Below are 23,843 nucleotides of genomic sequence, written 5' to 3' on the forward strand. Positions count from 1 at the left end.
GTTCTGGCGTACAGCGGCATTGACGAGCATGAGGCAAAATGACTTTTGTGTGTTGACGTGAATGTATATATGTGTTTGTGTTAGTGTAAGGAGTGAGCAGTGAAGGAGCTCCTGGACCACCGTCACTGAGTGTTTGTGTGTGTTTACAACCTGGATACCCACAGCTGTAAACATGAATTGAATAGATGTCTCTTTTGTGTGTGTGAATGTGTATACCAAAGTAGCCAAGTGAATCTCTTGCCTCCCACCTCTAACTCTTTAGGGCAACGGCATCGTTCTGCTCCCACACACTATTGCCCATGGCAACAACAACATGCATTAAGGCTGCTCTAATCAATATTTCATATTAACAATGGATCAAATGACTTCATGTAATCTGAAGGGGGTTTCTCATTGTGACGAACCCACCAAGGATCATGAAGAGGCTCAGCTCTGTAGCCTGAGCCTTTTAATGTAAGTGTAAGCTCATTGTTTTGGATTTCACTCCCTGCAACTGTTCTGGTTACCACCCGCTGCTCTCATCAGCTCTGTTTTCAACCTCAGCAGGCCCCTGATTAACTTACAACCTACTCAGCACACATACAAAGGTAGCAGCTAGCTGGAGAACACAGTGGAGCATTTAACAGATAAAGAGCCAAATTTTCCCCTCATGAGTTGTTGCTAAGACCAAAAGGGAAGAAAAAGCAATGAGACTATAGATCACACCAACGCCAATGCCATGGTGATGTTCTGAATAGTGGAGAAATACTGTGCAACTGTAACAGTTTCCTGCATAGGTTTATCCCAATATGCCCAAATTTATAAAATATATCAAACTACAGTACAGGCCTGAAGAGAACTGAGGAAGTGTTCTGTTCAGCTCTGGTGCCATTGGAGACATTTCTGTTGTATCAGCTTAATGATGATATACAACATCTGTGTTTTTCACTGGATTTCTGAACCTCCCCAAAATGGAAAAATGCTTTGCTTCCTCAATCAATCAATCAATCAATCAATCAATCAATCAATCAATCAATCAATCAATCAATCAATCAATCAATCAATCAATCAATCAATCAATCAAAGAGTTGGGTGTGGCCCTGAGTGACCCTAACCCTAAAATAAAATTAACAGGTGTTCATTTTGAACCTCTACTCTAAAAAAAAACCCTAACATGTGGATTGCAACATGAAGGATGAGAGAATAAAAAGATTGAGTGAAAAGATAAAAAAAGATGAGCACCATGGGTCTGTGCACATAATAGCTAAAAGATTAATGTGTGGTTAGTATAGAATTATGATTAGGATTAAATTATTGCCAGATCAGATACCGTATATTGGTCCCGTAAGAGGGCTACATATCCCCTAATGCTCTTAATCTCAATGACACTTGAGAATAATAATATAATATATAATTAAGTCAGAGTTGAATTCAGTCATTAGATAGAAGCTCAAGAAATCCTTCAACATTTTACCTCGCTGGATTTCCCGGGCAAACACAACAGAGCCATTGAAATGAACTTTGAGGGAAATTTGATTCTGTTTCACAAGCAGCAGAAAAGGTTAATGGGAGATAATTAGGAAATGTGTATGTTTTCTTATACATGTACACACATGGAATCTGATTACACACACATTCATGAAAGCTGGATGTTGAGATAATTTAGTATACTGTACTGATGCCTCCAAGGTCCAAAGTAAACTTTCAGTCTCAACAAGAAATCTGCATAGTGCTCAGAAAAAAATGGAAATTTTAACATTTATAATTCCAAGACCAGTGGGAAAACTTCTGCTGGTGAAGGTCATGCAATAAGATTGAAAACTGCGCAACACCTGCTCATCATATATTTTGTCAACTGCTTTTTTCAAGACTGAGACTTTTTCAGTGGTGACATGTTCTGTTACAGTAAGTTTATGAGGATTCAATTGTATGTTTAAACTACTATACAATACAAGTTGTACATCTAGTATCTACACTGTACCTGTGAGCCCGCTAGCACTTTAAGTATGTGTTGTTTTGTTGTGTTTGTTTGTGGGTTTGTGCGAGCCATACACTGTGGAGTACTGGGCCTTCAGCTGTGTTTGGGTGCGGGTGGATTAAAAAGGATCAGGATCAGCAGGGAGAAAAGGAAACAGACAGACTACACAGGCGCTCTGGTACAGCCCAAGGCTCTGCTGCCCTCCAGAGAGCTCAGTGCAACCCTGATCAACCTATCAGAGGATCCACAGTCTGCTGAGAAGTCCTTCATCCAGGGGTTTTGAGAGAAAACAGACACATTTTTCCTTCCCTTTTACTGGGCTAAGATGCCAGGATGAACAGGGATATGTTACCTAACCACTTGCCCAGACGCAATTACATCCTGGAGCCCAGACGATGTACTCAGAACTGCACGCAGGCACTGATCCAAATCGTCGGGGTTTACAAGATTTCCTTGTGCGTCGAGGGAAAGCGGGCAAAGCGAGCCGAAAACTCGCCTTGCAGACATTTCCATAAACAGAATCACACCATAACTTGAAGTACATATATATATATATATATATAAAACAGCAAAAGATTCATCTTAATTCATATGTTCCACTGTGGATATGTGGATGTGTCGGTGGCATGAGCCGCGCTGCGTGCGCCCACAGTATGTTTCAGACAGGTCGTCCCTTTGGTTGACAGAGCTGCTGCAACATTCATAACAGCCCTGGGAAAATGTAATGAGGTAAAGTGTCACAACATCTCACATCGCTCTGCTAGCCTTCAGTTCTGACAGGCTGACTCTGCTCACTGATTGTGTGTGTGTGTGTGTGTGTGTGTCAGTGTGTGTTTATATTTTCTGTGGGAGGGGGGCAGTGGCCAGTAAAAATAAGCTGGGGACAGGAGAAGCCGAGCATGCAGCCACAGTGCCACCACAACTACGCTCTATTTCTATCTCCTCACAGACAGAGTCGGAGGGAAACTTTACAGTGATGCAGAATCAGGATCATCACCGTGCATAGATTACTTTCACTTCCACGTCTCTTCCTTTTCTCTTCACTTCCTCCCTATAGCTCCCTCCTCCCTCCGCCATTGTCTGTCTGCAATACTTCTTTTTTATTAGTCGCTTCAGAGTCTTCGGAGTCTCTTCACCTTCTATTTTCTCTCCCTCCCTCAGGACATCTCTAAATGGCAAGTTTATCCTCTTTCGCCCTGTGGGTCTTAGCAGGCTAATTTCCTTTGAGTCAGGAGGGTTTACAGGTGTCCCTTTAGGGCTGCTGGTGTTAGAGCAGCAGCGTCCCTCTGGGCTGTGTGAGGTTGGGCTTGTTCTGTGACAACTTTATCTGCTGCAGACACCCAGGGTGTGATCATTAACACAAACCATCAGCTTACAGCAGATTCACACCAAACTCTTCAACTGGGTTGTTGTACTGCACCTTTCCCTCCATCTGCTGTCATGTCTCTTTGACTCCTTTCGTCATCCCTCCCTGTTTTACCTTTCACCCCTCCATCCTGCCTCTGTTCTCTCCTTCCCTCCTTCTTTTCTTGCTTCCTATACTCTTGGTCCTCACTTTCCTGAGCGTGCACACTTAAAAAAAAATACAATAACTCTATTCTTAAAGTAGAGCAGATCCCCAGAGGGGTGAATGACAGGCTATTCTCCGCCTCCTGTCGCTATTTCTGACATACTTAAACAGGAAACAGTGGAGTGAATTTATCTGTTTTTTCCTTAGTGCTGTCAAAATCAATTAATCACTGACACTGATATTATATAAAGATGTGTTTCCTTTGAGTGGATGGGTCTGTGATGTTGAATCTTTAAATCCATCCCGGAAAATAAATGGTTGGTGAAACAAACAAGAAGCCTCTCGTGAATTTTAAGGAGGAGTTATTCACTTTTTTTCAACTCATTTGTGTCTGGCAGTCAGTCCAGATTTTATCCTCTCAATCATCTTTGCTCTGTCTCTTTCTCTGTCATGGCTTCTTGGTCCGTCTCTCTGTGTCTCATTCTTGACTTGAGACATTTTTCTCCATCCCTGGGCTGCTACCATGGAGATGAGAAAAATCCCCTTTGTATTATTGGTTTAGATAACCACAGTGTACAGTATGTGCTCTTGTTTGCATCGTGCTATAGTAAACCGTACTTTATAAGGAGGTAATATGGCTTCAAAATAATTCTGATACTTTCTGATTACATTGTAATTGCAATTTAAATTGTGATTACATTAAACATAATCAACGACAACATTACAATGCAGGCCTGTAAGTATTAACAATTAAAAGTTAGAAGTTATTTATTATGAAGGTCCTTCCAGTGTTGCTTTAAGCCAGGGAGACATAAATACAGTAAATCATCTTCTAGACTAGACTCTGGAGGGAAACTGACCAATTTAGCTTGTGCTAACAGGAACCAACCTCTAGGTCCTGCACTGTTGCTGCTTTAGCCAATGTGAACTAACCTCAGCATCACATGCTGACAGGACAGACTGTGTCAGAGCTGTGAATACTGGAGGTCTAAATTCAGAGGTTTTAACGTTATCCTCTAAGCTTCAAACAAAAGAGTGCAGCAGGGATGATGTGTTTTTGTAGGGCAACCCAGAACTGACTATCACCCTGTTTCCCCTCTACAAAACACCAACTCATTTTTACAGAGGCTTTTAGTTTGTGATGTACTACTGTATGTCTCATTCAGCCTGATAATCTTCATAAATGAACACCGCTTTCATGACTTTTGAAGGCCGAACCCAGGACCCAACTGGGCCCTTACCCTCTTTTACAAAAGCCTTTCCTCCTTCAAAGTTCCAATACTTTTTAATTGGGCTGGGATTGGCTCCAGCCCCAGAGTGACCCTGCATAGACAAGTGGTATAGCCAATAGATGGATGTATAGGTTTACATTGAGTGCATTTCCTTACTGTGCTTAAGCTGCGTTCACACCGGACCTTTTATTTTTCTCCCTGTCGCTCGTATCACTCCGAAAAAAACGCTCCGTCGCTCAGCTGCATTCGCTCATCAATTTGGCACAGAGCCACAGACTCACATTTTCGCTTTGATGACGTCATGCCCGCTGCCATGTGTCTCTGTTTACACCAGTACCACCGGGATTACGGCAGCCAATCAGCGCTGAGTGACGAGCGACTGACGGCCAGAGAGTTGGGATTTCTCATCTCGAGCGGCAGAGCGAAAAAACGCTCCGTCGCTCCGAGCCCCAGCGTTTTTTCGCCCGGGCGATTAAACGCTCAATCGCTTGTTTGCATTGACTTAACATGTAAACTCGTCGCTCGTTCGAAAAACAAAAGGTCCGGTGTGAACGCAGCTTTAGTGTTATGAATATCTTCAATTTTGAATTGTTTATGTCCATGTTTGCTTGACAGCAGCTGGTGCCACCAACAGTTGAGAAGAGGTAGCCTAGTGTTTAACCTGAGACCACTGGCAGATATCTTAGACCCTCTGATAGAAGCAATGCTCTGTTGCACTAATAGAGGTCAAAAGCTCCACAGGGTGCCTTTAAAGGTTAGGAGTTCTCCCATGAACATGGTCTGTGAAGGACCATTTGAGCTAAAACGTGTGCGCCCGTTGCTGCATTGAGAGCATGTGTTTGTGTGTGCGTCCTATGAACATATATTTACCATATTTATACTTGGTGATGTAAGTTCATGCCCCAGTGTGACAATATTGTGCGTGTCGTTGAGTGAGTGTTTCTGGAACGCTGACAGCCCCCCCGCCCCCTCCCTCCCTCCCCCGGTGCCTGGTCTTCATGGGAAATCAATTTGTCCTGCTTTCTGCGTGGCCAGCCTTTATATGCTTCACTTCCTCCTACAGCTGTCACCCAGTGTATACAGAGTCATTGCCTCCATTTACCCGGCACAACACGCACACAAACACGCACACACGCTGAGCTAAATCAAACACATATCAGCTACATGCATATTCATTCACTGTGCTCCACACTTCAGCTGACGAGTAAATCACGTAGCGCCAGAGGAGCGGTATGGATGAGGAAACTCAAGGTGGCATGTGTGTGTGAACGTGTGTGTGTCTATAGGAGAATGGAGGAAATTGTGTGTGTGTGTTCCTGGTGGGCAGAAATAGTAAAAGAGAGATAAATGAAAGAGAGATGAGTCCTAAAAACTTGGCCAGCTCATTCATCTGCATGTGTGTTTATACCAAAGAGATAGTGCTCATGGTGCTCACATGTGCACACACACACATACACGTATTTGCATGCATTCACACACTGAGAGCCCTGCTGCTCATTTTCATTCAACTCTGCAGCCAGTTTGTCCTTTGTTTCTCATTGTCCTGAGGAGTTTGGAGAGGAAAGACTGTCCACACTGATTGAAAAATGGGAAATGATGCCATACACCTATCTCTTATCTACTCTGAACAGAGTTTAACTGCACAGTCGTGCACACCTGCAGGTGTCCACGTGCATATCTTTGCTGCTGTTTTTTTCTTCTTCAAATAACAACATAATTTGTGCCTTTTTCAAAATTAAGACATTCGTGTGCACAGAACAGTTTGTGTGTGTAGAAGTGTGTCTGTGTCTCACTTGGTGAGTCTGTGTATCACTGGCTGAATCAGCAGCAGGCTGAGCAGCACCAATCAGACCCTCCTGGAGGATTGGAGGTAAGAGTATTCATGCTGGTGGTTGTGGTGGGGGAGGGTGCAGCCAATCATAATGCTGACTGAAGAATCCAGTGGCGTGCATGGATGAATTAATGAGGCATGTGAATACAGGCCAATCATAGCAACTTCAGAGCTCCTCTGCTGTCGAGAAACTGAGACAGAGTGCTGGTTACCAATCACGCAAAAGACACAAACTCGGCCGTTTGTGCACTAACTGTCCGATCCAGGCTCGTGGATCTGAATAACTGTGATGAGTTACAGCACTGTCAGACTGCTGTGGTTGGTTGGGAAAACAAGAATAAAAAAGACATTTTAATTATCGATAAAATTACTTTTTTTGTTTTGTTCTTTAATGTTACTCTGTCATAGTCGTTAGTTTAACTGGTGTCTTTGTTTTTTGCAACAATTAATGTACTATATGTTTGAGGTGAGAAAAACAAACCCTAATGAAGGCCAAGCTGAGTTGCAGCAGTCTTATAAAGTTCTGTTTATTGCAAGTGTTGCAGCAATTATGACCTCTAGATTTTACACTTTGGAAGCAGGTGAAGTGCAAGGAAAAACCTTACTTTGCTTAAAAACACAAAGCCTGCCTTACAGTATCGTTTAACTTTCTGATTCCCTCCCTAATATCTCTTAGTGACCTTTCTATGTGTGTGGTCTAAGTGTATGATATGAAGTGTATGAACAGGTTCTTCCCTTCCCTGCAAGGGAAAGAAAATCTGTCACAGGCATCTATTTCAGTGTGTAAAGCTTTGTCACATAATGTCCCGTCTTTTCATACATTTTGATTGAAATTTCTTTTAGTCACTTGTTGAACTGCCTGCATAATTCTCAATTTTACATTTTGCTTCATCGTCACACTAAGAAAAATCACACTGCATTGCCAGTATTCCGCTCCGTGATGTTGAACTACTACTGTATATGTGAGCTATCAAATGGTCAATCATTATAACGAATGAATCCACATTTTCTGACGGTGCAGTCTCTCACCCCCCGTGGCCCGGCACTGAACGCAACACATCAGAGGAAAAGAAGAAGCCAAGAAATAGCAGTAAAACTCCACAACATATTGACCTAACTGCTAGTACTTGGAGGATTTGGAGCCAAACACATAAATCCATTCCATCATTAATGAAGGAATGAATGGGATGTCCTGGGGGGAGCAGTATGGTAGCACCGGCCCTTTCCATCTGTCTTCCTCTACATCGCCTTGCATCTCACTGAGAATCTATTTGCTGATTTCTTTTTCTCCCTTTCTATGCCTTTTCCTGTAATTTTTACTCCAAACACGCTAATTTCACTTTCTGCCTCGCTTCACCCCACGGCAGCAGATTCTTTGGTATCTGCTGACACACATCTCGACAGCCTGTGTGTGTCCACACTTAAAAACATCTATCACCCTCAGCCGCAGCCTGTGCTTCCCATTTCCCTCCGTCATCGTTGACCTCATCGCTCTCATGTGTGGACACACTGGTAAGGTGGGTTAGGGCTATGGAGGTATTAATAGCCTCAACTTCATGAATCTTTCAGGCTCAATCATATGAGCTTATGTGAGAGGAGTGGACCCCAGAGGATGAATTAGCTAATAGAGAAACCCAGCAGGGGCATTTTCCTTGGCCTCTTTAAACACGAGTCACGCATTAGCTCTTCATATACTCTTGCAATGCATTAGTTTTATATAAGACTGAGCCGGACAGGTGTGTGCAGCCAGATGTGTGTGAAAGGAAGAATTACATTTAAAAAAAAGGCAAAAAAGGAGAATATGTTTTGTGCAGCCTTTTATGCACACCCTTGTGACCATATTGGGGGACTCGAGTGTGCAGGTGAGTGAGCATGTGAGCTTGAATAAGTTTCATTTTATGCATGAGTACAGAGGCATTTCTGTATGAATAATTGTATTGGCCTTTGACAGGAATATACAGAGCAAGAGAGAGAGAGGAAACAGAAGCACGGAGCCAGAGAGAGGGTGGGCGGGCGGGGTGATGGGGGGAGGTTAGAGGTTGCGGGGGAGTGAGGAAGTGTGGCAGGAAATGAAATGTGTTATTTGGGAGAAATGCTGGGGGGCTACAGGCTTGTTTTCACCCCTATCTCTGCACTGCGGAGCAATTTCACTTCAGTGCTATACAGTAGGTCTTGCCAAAGAGCAACGTGCTGGGGTGGGTGGGTGGTTGGGGGGGAGGACAAGAGGAATCAAAAGTGGGAAGAGGAACGGTAGAAGGAGGACAAAGAAAATTAGAAAGAACTGAGATACGGAAGAATTAATAAAAGAGGAGAGAGGAACGCTTTGACGTTAGTTGGACGTGTTTGTTCAGTGGCCGGGGCTAGCTGCAGCCTGCGGCCCCTGCCTTTGCCCCCCCCCCCCCCCTCCCCCAACCGAAGACTTTTCAGATTTTGAGTCTGCACTTAGGGAAAGAAATGAGAAGCAGAAAGGATGAAAGAAGAGCAGCAATGGTAAAGATAAGTCGGAGAAATAAATGTAAGAAAAGGAAAAAGAAAAACCCTTCACATTTCATATAAAAGCACAGAGGAGGTATGGAGAGCAGGGGAGAGGAAGGAAGAGAGAGAGAGGACTCAGATCTAATCAACATGATTGGAAATGAGGTGAGAATAAGAAAAAAAAAATCAGACGTGCTTCCTGTTGAGAAGAAAAACAACTCGAGGACATTGCTTTGTGCCTGGATCCCATAGAGGGTGTTGCTATTCAATTTATTTTGCTGAAATTGACCTGGGACCTCTTCAAACCACCTTTGAATCAGACTGAATGTTACTGTAGCTTGTTAGATGATGATGGGGCTGTGTAAATGTGTGTGCCTTTGTTATGCCCACCTGCACTTGCTGGAGAGCAGAGAGGAGAAATAAAAGAGGAATGCTGATGAGGAGGAATAAGGAGGGGGGAGAAAAAAAAGAAAAGGAGAAGCGACACAGCCCTCGGAGCGTGTCATTTTGGCCAAATTGTTGAGTCTCTCTGAAGCAGCTCAGGTACCGTTATCTCCTCTAATTCATCATGCAAACGACACAGAAAATGGAGGAGGGGGAATCCACACAGGGCCACGGAAGAGATGAGTGGAGAGGAAGAGGGGCAGGGGTTGAAAGACAGGATGAGGAAATAGTATGATTGGGGTAATTTCCTCCTCATTTACCATCATGACCTGACAACACGTTCTGCATTTGAAATCCAAAAGCAACACTTGAGCTGCCGGCCGGCCATACGTTTTGGTTCTACTGTGAAAAAGCCAAGAATCAAACACTCCAACTGAGTGTCTGTCTCTAGCTGGTCCGGATGCATATGAATGACTTGCAGCTCAAAATGATTTACCTGTCTGCTCTCTCTCTGTTGCTGACTGACTGACTGACTGACTGACTGACTGACTGACTGACTGACTCACTCACTCACTCACTCACTCACTCACTGATGGGTTGATTGGGGTCTTTCTGAAAAGCCAACAGCAGCAGACCAAAAATAATTGCCCTACCTTCTGCTCCATTTAGAAACCCTGTGATTTGTTGACCTGTGTTCACAGATAGACTGAAGCAGGTTAATATGTTTCCTCTACCACAAACCACATTTGAACTAAAGAGAAATAGCTGTGCTGTCAAAATGAATGAAACTTCATTTTTTACAACAAAGGAAGAAAAAGACTGGCAATATAAATGTAAAACAAGAACCTTTAAAATAAACACCTCATCATCACAAACCTGCAGTTTTGAATCTAAATGAACTACAAATATGGTGCTTAAATCCATTTCTACCCCATACTGTATGTTTACTTTAGACACACACACAAAAGCAAATGTGTGGGTGTTCTTGTTCCTTCATGTATTTAACTGACCTGCCAATCATGTGTTGAATTGACCTGACTTCCCATGTGTGCAAAGTGGAGCTACAGTACAGTACAGTATGTAGTTGTATTGGTTCCACCTAAGCGCCTGCTGCAGCCTCTCTCTGACTGTATCAGCCCTCGGCAGACTGATGTCGCTCAGGTGCCACTGAAGTGTAGACATTCAAACTCACTTCTCAACAGTTTCACACTGAAGATGAAGTTGCCTCTGTTCCTTTTGGCAGCTGAACAGACTCAGTCGGCTGATGAGGACTGTGCGGTTCAAACTTTCGAAACGAGCAAGTAAGCTGACTTTGAGTTGAGACTGTTTCATCACCTGACATGTCTGAAGTCATGAATGAACTGTTATCTTTAGAGTGATGTGGATAAACTGTAACTGTGCCGTGACTCTGATAAATGTGTGAATAGTGACTTGTCACAGTAGGAAAAGCACAGGTGTAACTAATAAGTTAACTGATGAGTTTGTTCTGTCGGCACTAAGGTTCACTTACATCATTTCTATGATCAGTTACACTGGTCTTCAACTGGATTAAAGCATTTGCGTGAATAAAGCCTGGTGTAAAAGTTGTGTAGTATTGTTTTTAAGGACTTGCACTGAAGCTCAAACTGATCACCCAAATGTGCATTTGTTCCCACTATACAATTCAAACAATTCATTGTAGCAGTCAAACTGTCAACAGTAAGAAAGGCTTGAATACTAGCAAACTGGTGAATCTTCTAATGAAGGAGCAGCAGGTCTTTTCCACAGCAGACATTTTGACTTGTCATGTTTGGAAAAGCACTGGCATAACAATAACAAAGGCTCTTGTCTATTCAGTTTTCAACTTCTGTTTTTCATACTGTGACCTGTCCCATAGTATTTTTTTTTCAGTTAATGCTATACTGTACATGTATAGGAAAACTCTCCGGAGTGAAAAATGTCGTAGTGAGTGAGATATATTTATATCACCCTGGCCATATGCTGTTGGTGCTGTTTCCCTGTGTTTGTGCATAATTTTCCACAAATGGTTTGTCTGATCTGAATTTCAACAGCTATTTTGTAGGTTGTATAAAAGCATTTGAGTTTGTTTTGGATGACACATCAGAGATGATGATGAGTGGGATTATACAGAGTCTGAACATGATCACAGGTGTTTTCAATTGGCTAATTAGTCCTTGGCTGGGCTTCAACATGGGCGGAGCTCTGTTGGCTTCCTCAGTATCTATCCATTTCTATGTACCATGAAGTAAACAAGGTCTATGTACAAATACGAATGCTGAGGTTGTAAGTTATTGTGCCTGACGAGTTCAGCAAAACTAGGTGAAGAGTGACACAACATGCAAGTCTGTACAGCCTTACACAGTCGTGAGCAGAGGTCTAATCAGGCTTCAAAATACATGGCAACACAGTGTTAAGAGCTTTAAAGGATGAAAGATGACAAGCCTTTAAAAAAAAAACTTGCATGTCACTGCTTATCTGTGTTTTTCTGTAAACCATAAGAAGGATTAGAGTCATTAAGACTGAGTTATATGACTATTTTATCTGGACATAATCAGTTGAGTTGAATCCCCCAGGGTGTTTTTTCCCCCTGCTTCGTTGCTTCTCTGGGCTATGTTTTATTCTCTTATATCTGTTAACTAATGTTCATACAGTATCAGCTGCAGAGAAGGAAAATATGACTTATTATTGTATTTTGACATAGCCATCAAACTGACTGGCTGTGCTGTGCTTCATTAATCACTTGTTCTGCTGCTGGATCCAGACTTTACCAACTGGTTTTAATGATCTAAGGAATAATAGCTCCAGTAATCCAAGAGATCACATGACAATATTTTAACTGGTATACTAATTATTCGACAAGCTACAGTACAGTATAGGTATGTTACTCAATTTTAAAGTTTGTTTGCTGTGCTGACTCACTTGGCCTCATGTTTATCTGTCTGCAGACAGGTCTCTCGTCCACTGGACAGACTACAGCTCCAAAAATACACAAAACAAAACTTCTTTCTAAACACTTCTTTAACCTTCATTGAGAGTGAGAATTCATAAAGACGGCAACTGCGTCTAGGCTTTTTGAAAAACCAACTATTTATAACACAAGGGCAATAAACACTTCTCTCCTAACTATAAAAACAAAGCAAATGTTGGAATAAGATAACATGAAAGGAAAGCTGAGCCACTGAAATAGTAATTAAATAAAAATGAGGAAGTGAGCAAGGGGCCAGAATGAATTATGTTTACAGTAGGCACAAGTGTATATAGTTCCCTACATGGACATTTGTATAGTTTTATAGTGTATATCATTTTGTCATGATGATGATATGATGTCGCAGACTATACGTAGGTTCTGTACTGTATGCTTGTTCTATAAGATGACTCCTATTTGCATTTGAAAGACAGCCCAGACAGTGATGCATGGATTGTGAGCCATGTGGGCCATGTCGCTCTGCTCAGATACTTCCTGGTTATCTCACTGAGGTACGAACCTTCCTCATCAGAAGAGGTTGACTGACTCTGCTGCAGCTCAGGACAGCAGCCGGTAACAGGTACATGTGCCACAATGGCAAGCTTGTCAAGGCTGCACAGCAAAACAAGGCCTGTGTTGCTTGATTCAGTTAGCGGGTTAGCTGTGTAACGTTAGCAACAGTCTTGTTAGCAAACACTGAACTTTATACAGTTCTCACTGAAAATTTAGAATTTAGAATAAAAAAAGAAATGGGATATAATAAAGAATACAGATAAGATTAAAGATGGGGACTGAATGGAGTACTGTAAGTCCTAACACTGACATGTCCACACCAGCCTCACGCTCTCTCTTTTGCTCCCTCCCTCATAAATATTAATCACAGACCCATAGTAGAAACACAAACCATCAATAATGCAGCTACCCAAAATGCTTCTTCCCAAATAATTGCAGCTATAAGCCAAGTCCTGAAGAGAGCCTCTGAGGTATGTGGCAGCTAATGTGCCACATTGCCTCATTTTGCCTAAATAATCCTTCCACATGGAGAGCAGAGGGAGTGAAGGGAATACTGGTCAACATGGTGGTTGTAATGGGGCTGTGGTGGCTACATCTCAACTTGTTTACAATTAGCGGAGAAAGAAAGAAGCCCTTAATTAGCTGCACAACTAGAAATGATGAAGTGAAGGAAAAGAGAGCTGTGGGTGTGATACGTTTCTTACGGCCTAATTCCTCCTGAACTGCACTGTGTCGTGTTGGTCAAATTCTGGTCAAGCATTTTGCTTTTACAGACAATTAACCTTTCTGCCTTTGGCTGTAATTTAATATTAAGATTAAGATAAGATTATTATTACATCAGATGTGCAACTGTTTTGCAAAGTAATCAGCATCACAACACTTTAGTAACACTAGAAAAGACAATTTAACACACCAGAGAGAAGAAGGCTGAAGAAAACGTGGTGGGCACAGCACATCAGCGTACCATCAGAAAGACGTTGAACTGTCACAAATTAGGTCGGTAAACAAACATTAGCTAACTGACATTGTATCATTGGACTTTGCTCACGACTATAATGTTTGTATTTTATACATTTCAGGGTGTCTAATGATGGTGGTGGCCAGCTGTATGCCTGTAGGAAAAGACACATACAGTAGGCACGGACCTAATCAAATTTACAAATGTTCTCCCAATATTTAGGCTGAAATGTCACAATTTATTCTAATTGTTGCCAAGTTAGTGTTGTCTACCTCAATCACAAACCCCTAACCAAATCGACTGCAGTGAATAATTACAGATTACATGTGTGTGTGAATTCATGCAGGTAGGACACATTTGCTACAATTGATCCGATGCTAAAATGTTGATTGATCTTCAGTGGTGTTTATGCACAGACACGCCTAAATGTTGAATAATGTTGTTTTGTGGGGATCAGTGTTAAAGGTTATTGATAATCAAACCCAGGTCAAAAGCCCTCTTTGACCCCTTGACCTCTGATCTTTGACCTTTTCTTATAAGTAATGACCCTTAAAAACTGAGCTCATGATGCTGTCTTTAGTATGCAAGAAACAGGATCACCACAGGACTGAATGTGCTTGGTGTTTTAAAAAAAAAAATCTAATTCTGATGCAGCATCAGAAGTTTCATAAGTGTTACACTTCATCATCAAAGTGATTTCCCTCAGATAAACATCACATATTTAATCAGTGGAACTGAATGACCTGTCTGATTTGCTCCGGGGCCTTAAATATAGAAAAGTCAGCTCAATGCTCAAGAAAGCTGTATGTATATATTTTTTTAAAAAGCAACTGCCATAAGAAACACAAACCATAGTCAAAAATGTAAAAGTAGAATTTAAAGCGCCCACATAACAGCACAGCTTATGTATGTACATAATCTAATATTTACTATGCTATCAACCCACAGTTATTTGGCCACAGCCCAGAATCAATGTGCCAGACTGAATGCTGTCAACAACAACTTTGCACCAACTGAGATGTGTTCAAGCTCAATCAAACCCTGTGGGGCGCAAGTTGAATTTCTACAAGTTTCATTCACTGAAAGAAAGTCACATTTATATATTTTTTTTCCGTCTTCCCTCCCTCATCCACAGCGGCATGTGTCGCCGCAGCACTTTAATCAACTACGCCACCCCTCACTGAGCTCATAGCTCCTCTGTGGCCCATGTGTCCTTGCATGTCTTTATCACACACACACACACACACACACACACACACACACACACACACACACACATACACACACACACCTAAAGGAGTGCACAGCCATTTTGTGACAGCCACCTTCTCCCATCACACAGCTGAGTGGAAGGATGAGAAGCCTACGACTCTTGGGGCGCAAGGTGAGCACACAAACTCGCTTCAACACCCACACACATAGCTGAGCACATACAGCACATACTCAGCAGTGTCTGTCACAACTGACTGACTTGCAGCATATGGATATTCCCTGTTCGCTTTCAGTCAAGGATCTCGATCCAAAACTGGTGAACCTGACAGGAAAGCTCCTCTTTGCTTTGACTGCACTGTGATTAGATCCAGGGCCCGAATAAAAAAATAAGAAAACAAAGTCCACAGAGGGAAACTGGCTGGCATTTTTATCCCAAATTCACTGCACAGAGGAGTACATATGCTAAATGTTATCCAAGCATATGCCCGTCTTGCTTTCCCTTATGCCACAGTGACACAGCATCCGTTCGCAGCTGCTGACCTCTGAGGTTTCTCTCTCCCAAAACCTGACCTGGCAGTGACTCACCGATCTCGCAGCTCTCCCCGGAGAAGCCCTGAGGACAGTAGCAGCTATAGCCGTCACCTTCCTGCAGGCAGCTCCCTCCGTGGAGACAAGGGTTGGTCTGGCAAGGGTTGTTCTCCACTGTAAAGACACATAGAGAGAGTGGAGGTGGGTTAAAGGGATAGTTCACTCAAAATTCAAATTTCACTCATTATCTACTCACCCTCATGTCAACTAAGAGCTGTGAGAATTTTCAGAGTCCTCCGTTCATTCTCTGAGTTACAGGGGGGGGGGGGGGGGGGGGGGGGGTCCGTGCAGCAGTATTTGTCCATATAATGGTTGTCAATGGATACCAACTTTCTTCGTCCAAAAAGACACACCAAAAAACATCCAAATACCTCCATACTGCTCGTCTGTAATGTCCCTCTTGTATTGAAGCCCCGACATGAGAAATTGTTCCGAAAAAAATTAAATAAGTCTATATTTTAAGCTTGTTTGTAGCGGAAGCTCCCAGTGTCTCAGTTCACTGCTCTTCCTGTGTCAGTGCAAATCACGCTTTGCACTGACCGGCGGAACAATTTCTCATGTTGGGGACATTACAGACGAGCAGTATGGAGGTACAGTATGTGGATGTTTTTTGGTGTGTCTTTTTGGACGAAGAAAGTTGGTATCCATTGACAATCATTATATGGACAAATACTGCTATGTGGACCCCCCCGTAGAGAAGGGACGGAGGACTCTGAAAATTCTCACAGCTTTGAATTTTGGGTGAACTATCCCTTTAACTGAAACATGTGAATTTATAATTTATTTTCTACACAGAAAGAACATTACGAAAGTGCCTGCAATGTATACAAACTACGACAGGCCGACGAACCGCTGCTGTGTGCACCTTTGGTCGTCCTTACATTGCCTTTCCCTTTCCCTTCTACTTTTCAGAGACTGTGGAAGAGTGGGCAGACAGTGCGAAGTCTCATCCCTGTCTCTATGACTTTCTACAGGGTGACAGATTGGCTGTTGTTGCGTCTGTCGCGCCCCTGTTTATCATGACTGATGCTCGGCAGGCGAAGGACGATGTGCTGAGTCGACCCCCTACTGCCATTCTCCTGCCTCTCATCCCAGCTCCTATTGATGAGTCAAGGTCCTCATAAATTAGCTTATCATCATCCAGTCATGCATACTGGTGGCCACCTATTTTTATGGCACATTATCTTGTTGCAGAGGAAGTAATAAACACATTTTACACTCAAGGGCTATAACTCCATGCCTTTCCCTGGGAAATGTTTTCAAATGGTTGATATTGAAAAGATTAAGTCATAATTATTGCTCTCTTACAGTATACTGTATTTTAGGATAGGATGGAGGAGGAGAATTTGACAAGGACACTTAGAGCCCAGAACGCACCACTAGTCAGGATTTTTTTATTCTCAGTGCAAGGAAGGACTGCAGGGAACTGGCTAGATTAAGTGTCTTTTTATTATCCAATCCTGATAAGATTGCAGCCCCTGACACAATCTGTCAGGCCATCTAATACACTGCATCTTCTCCATAATAACAACCAGACTCACTTAATCATGTATGAGCAGGAAGATGCTGTGCAGAACACAAAGTGCAGTCCCCCTGGAAGTCTGAGAATACTGTCATTTATATGTGGGTGTGTATGTGTTTACACGTGTTTGTCTGCTAGTGTATGTGTGCATATCTGGATGTGTTTTTGACCCAGACTCATTGCATGCTGGAGATATAACTAGCGTGTGTGTTCAATTTCCTGTGAAACAGGGTGATAGACTCCATCCAGACAGGCTGCTGTTGATACACTGGGCAAGGGGAGATGATGGAGAGGCTGCCTTTGAAAATACATAAAAGTGATTCGGTGAATGAGAAAAACCATTAGAGACAGACTCATTTCTTAAATCAACAGCAGAGAGTGGGGGAAAAAAACACTGTACGTGACTTGAACATATAGCATTGCTTAAAGGTTAATGATATACTGATGGAAAAGGTAAAAATCTGCAAGTGGCAAGCAGAGCATGACATGTAAAATAAAAAAATGTACAACGAATATGGTCAGTGTGAGAGCCTGGTTTGGGCCAAAAGTGTCAGGAAATGAAGGAGAGGAAATGGATGAAAGAGCGGAGGGGAAGCAGCTGTTGGAATCATTATCCATCTAAAAGTAATAAAAGAATTTTGCAGAGCAGCCATTAAACCACAGCAAAAATACACTATGAGAAATACATTTCTATATTGTAAATTAGTAATGTAAGCCAGCAGGGATGCCACAGGTTGTTAAACTACCTTAATTACATTTCCCAGTTGGGCAGTGTAACAATCTTCTAATATTTTTAGCAGCAAGCTATTTTGTCCACACAACCAACCAAATGCTCCATCCACATCAACGTCTCAGCCCAAACTTATCTCCAACCACACAACCTTCCTTTAACTTTCACCCAAACAATGGAAGGTAACATTATGGTGAATTGGTATTCGAGGGAGAACAGGCACTGACATTAGTTTTTCTTAAGTTATTTTTTATTATGATAGTACCATGCAGAGATGCTGCTTAAAAATCAAACTTAACGACCTTCTTATTGTGTAATGTGTGTGTGAGTCATTCTTTTATCAGTGAAGTGTATCGAGGTCTACCACAATGACAATCAGTTTTGTTGTTAATCACACCACAAAGTATGCAAGTGCATTTATGCAATACATTACTCAACAGCGGATGTCTCTCAGTGTGATATAGCCTTGTTGCATTAGGCACGGTCTTCTGAGCAGCTTCTATTGTAGCTTGCAACTTGCGACAAAAGTGCAGCGTCCCTGTAGCTTCACCGCTTTCAATGAAGAGTAGCCTGGAGCTTCACTAGTCACAGTTTCAAAGAAGCTTCTCTAACGCTCTTACAGTAGTTATTATAATTCATGATGTTAATCTGCTCCCAACACCATAGAAAACACCCAATGTGATGTGACTTTCACTGCTTATTATAATTACTGGCTGTGTTGGTGGAGTATGCTCAAATTATTGTTTTGATGTTGCCACATTGTCATAACTTGTCTGGGACTCTGCAGTTGGATCAAGTGGGGGCAGATAAAAGCATGTCACCAAGAGAGAAAAAAAGGTGACAGGGGGAGATTATCAGCAAGAACCTAATTCTTCCTTCCCTGCTGCTGTCCTTAGCAATTCTTCAGGTAAATTAGGTGATGTGACATGACACAAGCATGGACTATACACTCACTGAGAGTGATGAGTCCAAAACGTTAAAATGCTGCATGAATATACTTTTTTTTTCAAGGTGGCCTTTGGATCATTTTTCTATGAAAATGCTTACAGTATTCAATTCCAGGTCGGTCTCTCTAATGCACTGTGAAATTCAACGAAAGATCAAGGTGACATTTTATGCAATAATTTGAAATTGTGTGTGTGGTGTGCATGGCATTTCAAACACCACAAACCACAGCCATGGTGTACAAAAAAAAAAAAAAGCTGATCAGGTTAAGGGTAGCTAGCTTAGCGGTCTTAAAAATTCTAATATGGACAAGAGGAGCTGTGAAAGCTGAGAAACTTACTTTGTAGATACTGCTGTTTCACCTTGAGTGGAGATTTTCCAAAGGCAGAGAGCAGAATATCTCTTTTTTTAGGTCTATGCCATTGATTTTTTTTGGGGGGGAGGTAAGATAATCAGTCTAGAAAGGTGTAAAATGAAGACATTATGCCCCTCTGTCTGTTATATCGTCTTCTAGCCGGCCTGAAAGCATTAAACCTTTTCTCTCAACTTGTATTTTTTTGTTGTTTCTGCTCCACATCTCATTTTAGGTGAAAGATGCTTGATATTTGAAAAGCACTGATTGTTGAAGGCCAGTCCACATTTGCCCATGTGTAACAGCATGCTTGCAAAGTGACTGATTAATGCACAGCATATACTAAAGTGTTGCTTTAGCAGAATTTAAGGCTGAATGGCTCTCTCTTTGTTTAAAGGTGTTTGCCATTAAAATGGTTATGTTTAAAAGCCTGAGGGGAAAACAGAGAGCAGTTTTTTGTTATCACCACAAAACATTTTCAAAAAGGCTAAATTGTTTGGAAATTGTATGAAGATCTACAAGAAAAATAACAGTGCTGACACTAACCCGAGGCATTAAGGAAACCAAATGCACTGGGCAGATTTGTCCTGTTTAAAAGTAGATAAAGAAAAACAACATTAGGGGAAACATCCTAAGAAACAAAGGAGGCTATGGACATAAGGCTCTTATAATGACCATGCAGTGGAGCTGCACAGGTGTTACCAGCAGCATCACAGTATATATCACTGTATTCCATTTAGGTGAGCCATTTCCAGAGTGCTGGTGCTGTGCATGCTTGCTCACTGTCATGGCTTACTGGGACACTTAATGGAACTGAATCATTGCTAATGAAATTTGTATCACCTGCGCTTTTCCCACTACAGCACAACCTATCAAAATGACTACAGGGAGAAAGGTCTGTAGTAAACAGTTTAAGAGTTTACAGTCATGCCAGCAGCAATGTGAGGCTTTTCTTATGCACAAGCAGTACTACTTTTGGCTAAAGGGTAATATTAGCATGCTAACATGCTGTTTAACACATCTAAAGTTCACTTTTTCTGTCTGTAATAATAACCCTAAATATGCTGCTTAGTGCGAAACATATGCACGAAATCAGTGAATAAATAAGGTGGATGAATGAAAAATGATGTTGTTGCTGTTTAAAATGATCAAATAATCTTAACCTAATCTCACTGCTACTGTAGCTGTGAAATATTGAAATATTTCACTCAAAACCAAAAAGGTCAACCTCATACTAGAAGGAGAATCAGCATATGAGATTATAGCTTGTGCCGTGTTTCCACTACTCGGTACCAGCTCAATTCGACTCCACTGTAGCACTGTTCATATGCCACTTACTCACTTTATGAAGTTTTCATAGTTTTTCATGCAAGAAAATAACTGTTTAGATCCCTCACACAGTATGTGGTTAGTTTATCCAAATAACGCCTTTTTGGAAATTTGCTGGGACTAGCTGGCCTGGGACCAGCGGGTCATTTTAGAGGCGAGCAGCTGGTCACCTGAGATGATTGGCCGGTCAACCTCTGTCATCATCCCGGGGAGAAAGTGATCCGTTACCTGCAGCTCTTTGGAGATTTACCGCTGGCTGATTTCCTTCAGGAAGACAAATGATAGTCTCACAGATGAAATCTAACAATTGTGGCAGCCACATTAGTTTAAATGTAAAGGGAAGTTTAATGTTTGTATTGGACAGAACAGCAGCGCTGCTTTGGGGGTTCTACTGTATGTGTACAGATATCATCACATTTCAATAAATAAATGTTTTCAAATGAACAGATCAGTCTTTATCAAATTTTCTTTTCTTATTTATAATTCGAGTTGAGTCGAGTCAAGTTGAGCTGGTACATGTATCACGTAATAGAAATGCGGTATTAGTGGGGCGGTGCATGGCGCAGTGGTTAAAGCGGCCGCCCCATGTAGAGGCTACAGTCCTCAACGCAGGCGTCCCCTGTTCGAGTCCCGCGTCGGGCAGACCTTTCCTGCATGTCATTCCCCCTCTCTCTGCCTCCCCCTTTCCTGTCTATCTCACTGTGCTATCGAATAAAGGCAAAACAAGCCAAAAAAAAAAATATATACTTTAAAAAAAAGAAATGCGGTATTAGTGATTAGAATTAATCCTGTGGAGACTCGTTGTAAAACATTCATAGCAATCCATACAAGACTTATTGAGACATTTCTGTGTTTGACTGATTTGACATTAGATATGCTGAGGTAAAGATCGAATTGCCTGAGGCAAGAGTTCTCTTTAAGATACGAAAATCATATCAGGCTTCTTCAAAATATGACTATATTTGTTAGTTTTATAAAGCTTTCATGAAGTTAGGAACATCTCAGAACGTACGCGTGAGCTCTACAAACAACTCTCTATGTATTTATCTCCCCAAGACACACTTGTACTGTCAAAGATAAGTCTGACATCTGAGTATCTCTGCATGCAGTTATGGTATTAAATCTCAGCCACATTAATGTCTCTCCACTCTGAAACACAGCTCAGGCGGACATGTATCTGCTGCAGTGATACACACAGTGTAACTGACAGCAGAGGACCGAAGCCGTCCTCACTAAGTTAGTGAGGACGGCTTCAGGGGCCAAAGGTGAACTTGTCACGAACATGCGCTGAGTCAATCACACTGCAGAGAATGACACTGTAGCTCCACTTCCTGTTGAAATCTGCAAATTATATAATTCACATTCGTGACTCATCTTAATAAGTAATCCATAAACTCATGATTTAAAGGCCTCATGCTGTGCACTCTTCTCTGGGTTTATTTACCTGCTGATATCCCTAACAAGATGTATCATTGGTTTTGAGTACCTGTGATCTGCTTAATATCGTTTGTACTGCCCCTTTCTGTTGCCTCTTTCTGGAGCTCTAGCAGGTACAGGTCATTTGGCCAATCAGAAGAAAGAATGAGAACCTCTCCTCTGATTGGCTGACTGTTTTTGAGTGGCATGTGGTCGGGCCAATCACAGGCAAGTAACTGAAACCTAAGCTGCATTCATAAAAATTGGAAAAAAAAAACAACTGGTCGCGGTGGGTGGAGTTACCTTGTGTGTGACATCACACAAAGGAGGAAGTGCTATCCGCTCATCTTAAAGAGACAGTTCCTACAAATGGGCGGTGTGTGTTTCTCTGTTCATGACCAGTTTGATGCATGGGGCACAGGGGCAGTATATACGTGGCCCAGAGACCTCCCCAAGCACCAAAAACTAACCAAAATCACATTTTTCATGTCATGGGGCCTTTAAATGGATGTAATCGCCAGTCCATAGAAAAAAGTGGAGCGACTTTTGTGTGACAACTATTCATGTGTGTGGGTATGCATGCATCGAATGCTGAGTCCTACTTGTCCATTGTCACCACCACAGACATTGTTTATGGACACAATTTGACCAGTCCCAGCAAAATCACCTTAATAATGAGTTGAAAAGGACTTTTCCTCAGCTCCCATCTATCAGCAGTGATAAATGTGGGCTGTGCTGTCTGTAGTAATATAGACAAAGTGCTGAGCTGAAGCAGAAAAGGACATTGATCCAATCTTCAGACAATTAGCAAAGACATATTACACACAAATGAGACTGTGTTCTTCACCATCTGTCTAGAAAACAGCAGCCTGCCCACTTAGCACCACCATCATACAGTATGTGCAGAATACAGAAAAGACTGAGAGGTCATGAACTGCGTAACAACATCTCAGACCAAGGGAACATTTTACGTGAATGGATCAATCAGGCCTCAGCAGGTAACCTCAAACAAGATGTGCCGGGGCTGTTATTTCTGAAGATGATATTTTGATTTGACATTTTTGCTGCTAATTAGGAATGCTTGTGCAAATATGTGTGTGTGGATGCACATTAAATAAAAATTAGTATGCAAGCGGGATGCAGATAAAAACTGTGAGAGAGGGAGAGAAAGGATGGTGATAGAGATGATGCCTGCTCCATGGGAAAGAGGGGAGGAGAGGATACAAATTAAAATTTAGTATAGAGAAACACAAGTGTAAGAGGGAGAGATGGACTGAGAGCGAGAGAGAGAGAAAATGTCAGCTAGGGAGGGACAGGAAGTCACAGTGGGAGCTATCGTACATTTCCTTCTCTCTTAATGCTTGCTGCTAGCTTATGATTAATTACACGGTCTTAAAATAGGTCGCCTCTTCCATCTGCACAGTGCATCTTTCTTTTTCTGTGTGAAAGACAGAAAGAATGGAGAGGAAGCTGGAGTCCAAAAGCTGGAGGAGCAGGAGGGAGGGATAAACACAGCATGCTTTCAGCGCCGAGGTTTGTGGCAGAGCACAAACTCACACTAAGCAGATAACGCAAAGTCTGCTCAACAGATACCGCAACTTCTCTTCATTCCCATGTTGAATATCTTTAAATGTATTCTTGTGTGTGACATTTTCCTGCACTGTGAGGTCATCTTAAGTTTTTTTTCTAAGCCTCTCAGGAGAGAGATTATCTTAGCGTTGTGGCATATTTGGGAATCTACTCCCCGATGTCAACTCATACACACACCCTGGATTTAGAATGGACCATAAAAGAGGATTGCGATAGTGGAAATGCCTTCAAGTCTGAAGCTGAGTGGTTAGCAATTTCATGTGAATGGAAGCCCGCAGAAAAGGTTGTGCTGACAGAGGCACCGGCTTCTGCACAAATAAACGGTGGGACACAC

General features: G+C 42.1%; 1 protein-coding gene across 2 annotated transcripts in view; it reads right to left on the reverse strand.

The window, feature by feature from the left end:
- ncanb (neurocan b) overlaps positions 1-23,843 on the reverse strand; it is a 204,089-nt gene that overhangs the window by 43,628 nt on the left and 136,618 nt on the right. For both annotated transcript variants that reach the window (XM_085773893.1, XM_085773892.1), the window contains one exon: positions 15,623-15,739. In XM_085773893.1, coding sequence (XP_085630019.1) covers positions 15,623-15,739 — 117 coding nt within the window. The remainder of the gene's footprint in view (positions 1-15,622; positions 15,740-23,843) is intronic.

The sequence above is a fragment of the Trachurus japonicus genome, chromosome 4 (assembly GCF_045865225.1).
Source record: "Trachurus japonicus isolate A0001 chromosome 4, Traja_1.0".
Classification (NCBI taxonomy): Eukaryota; Metazoa; Chordata; class Actinopteri; order Carangiformes; family Carangidae; genus Trachurus; species Trachurus japonicus.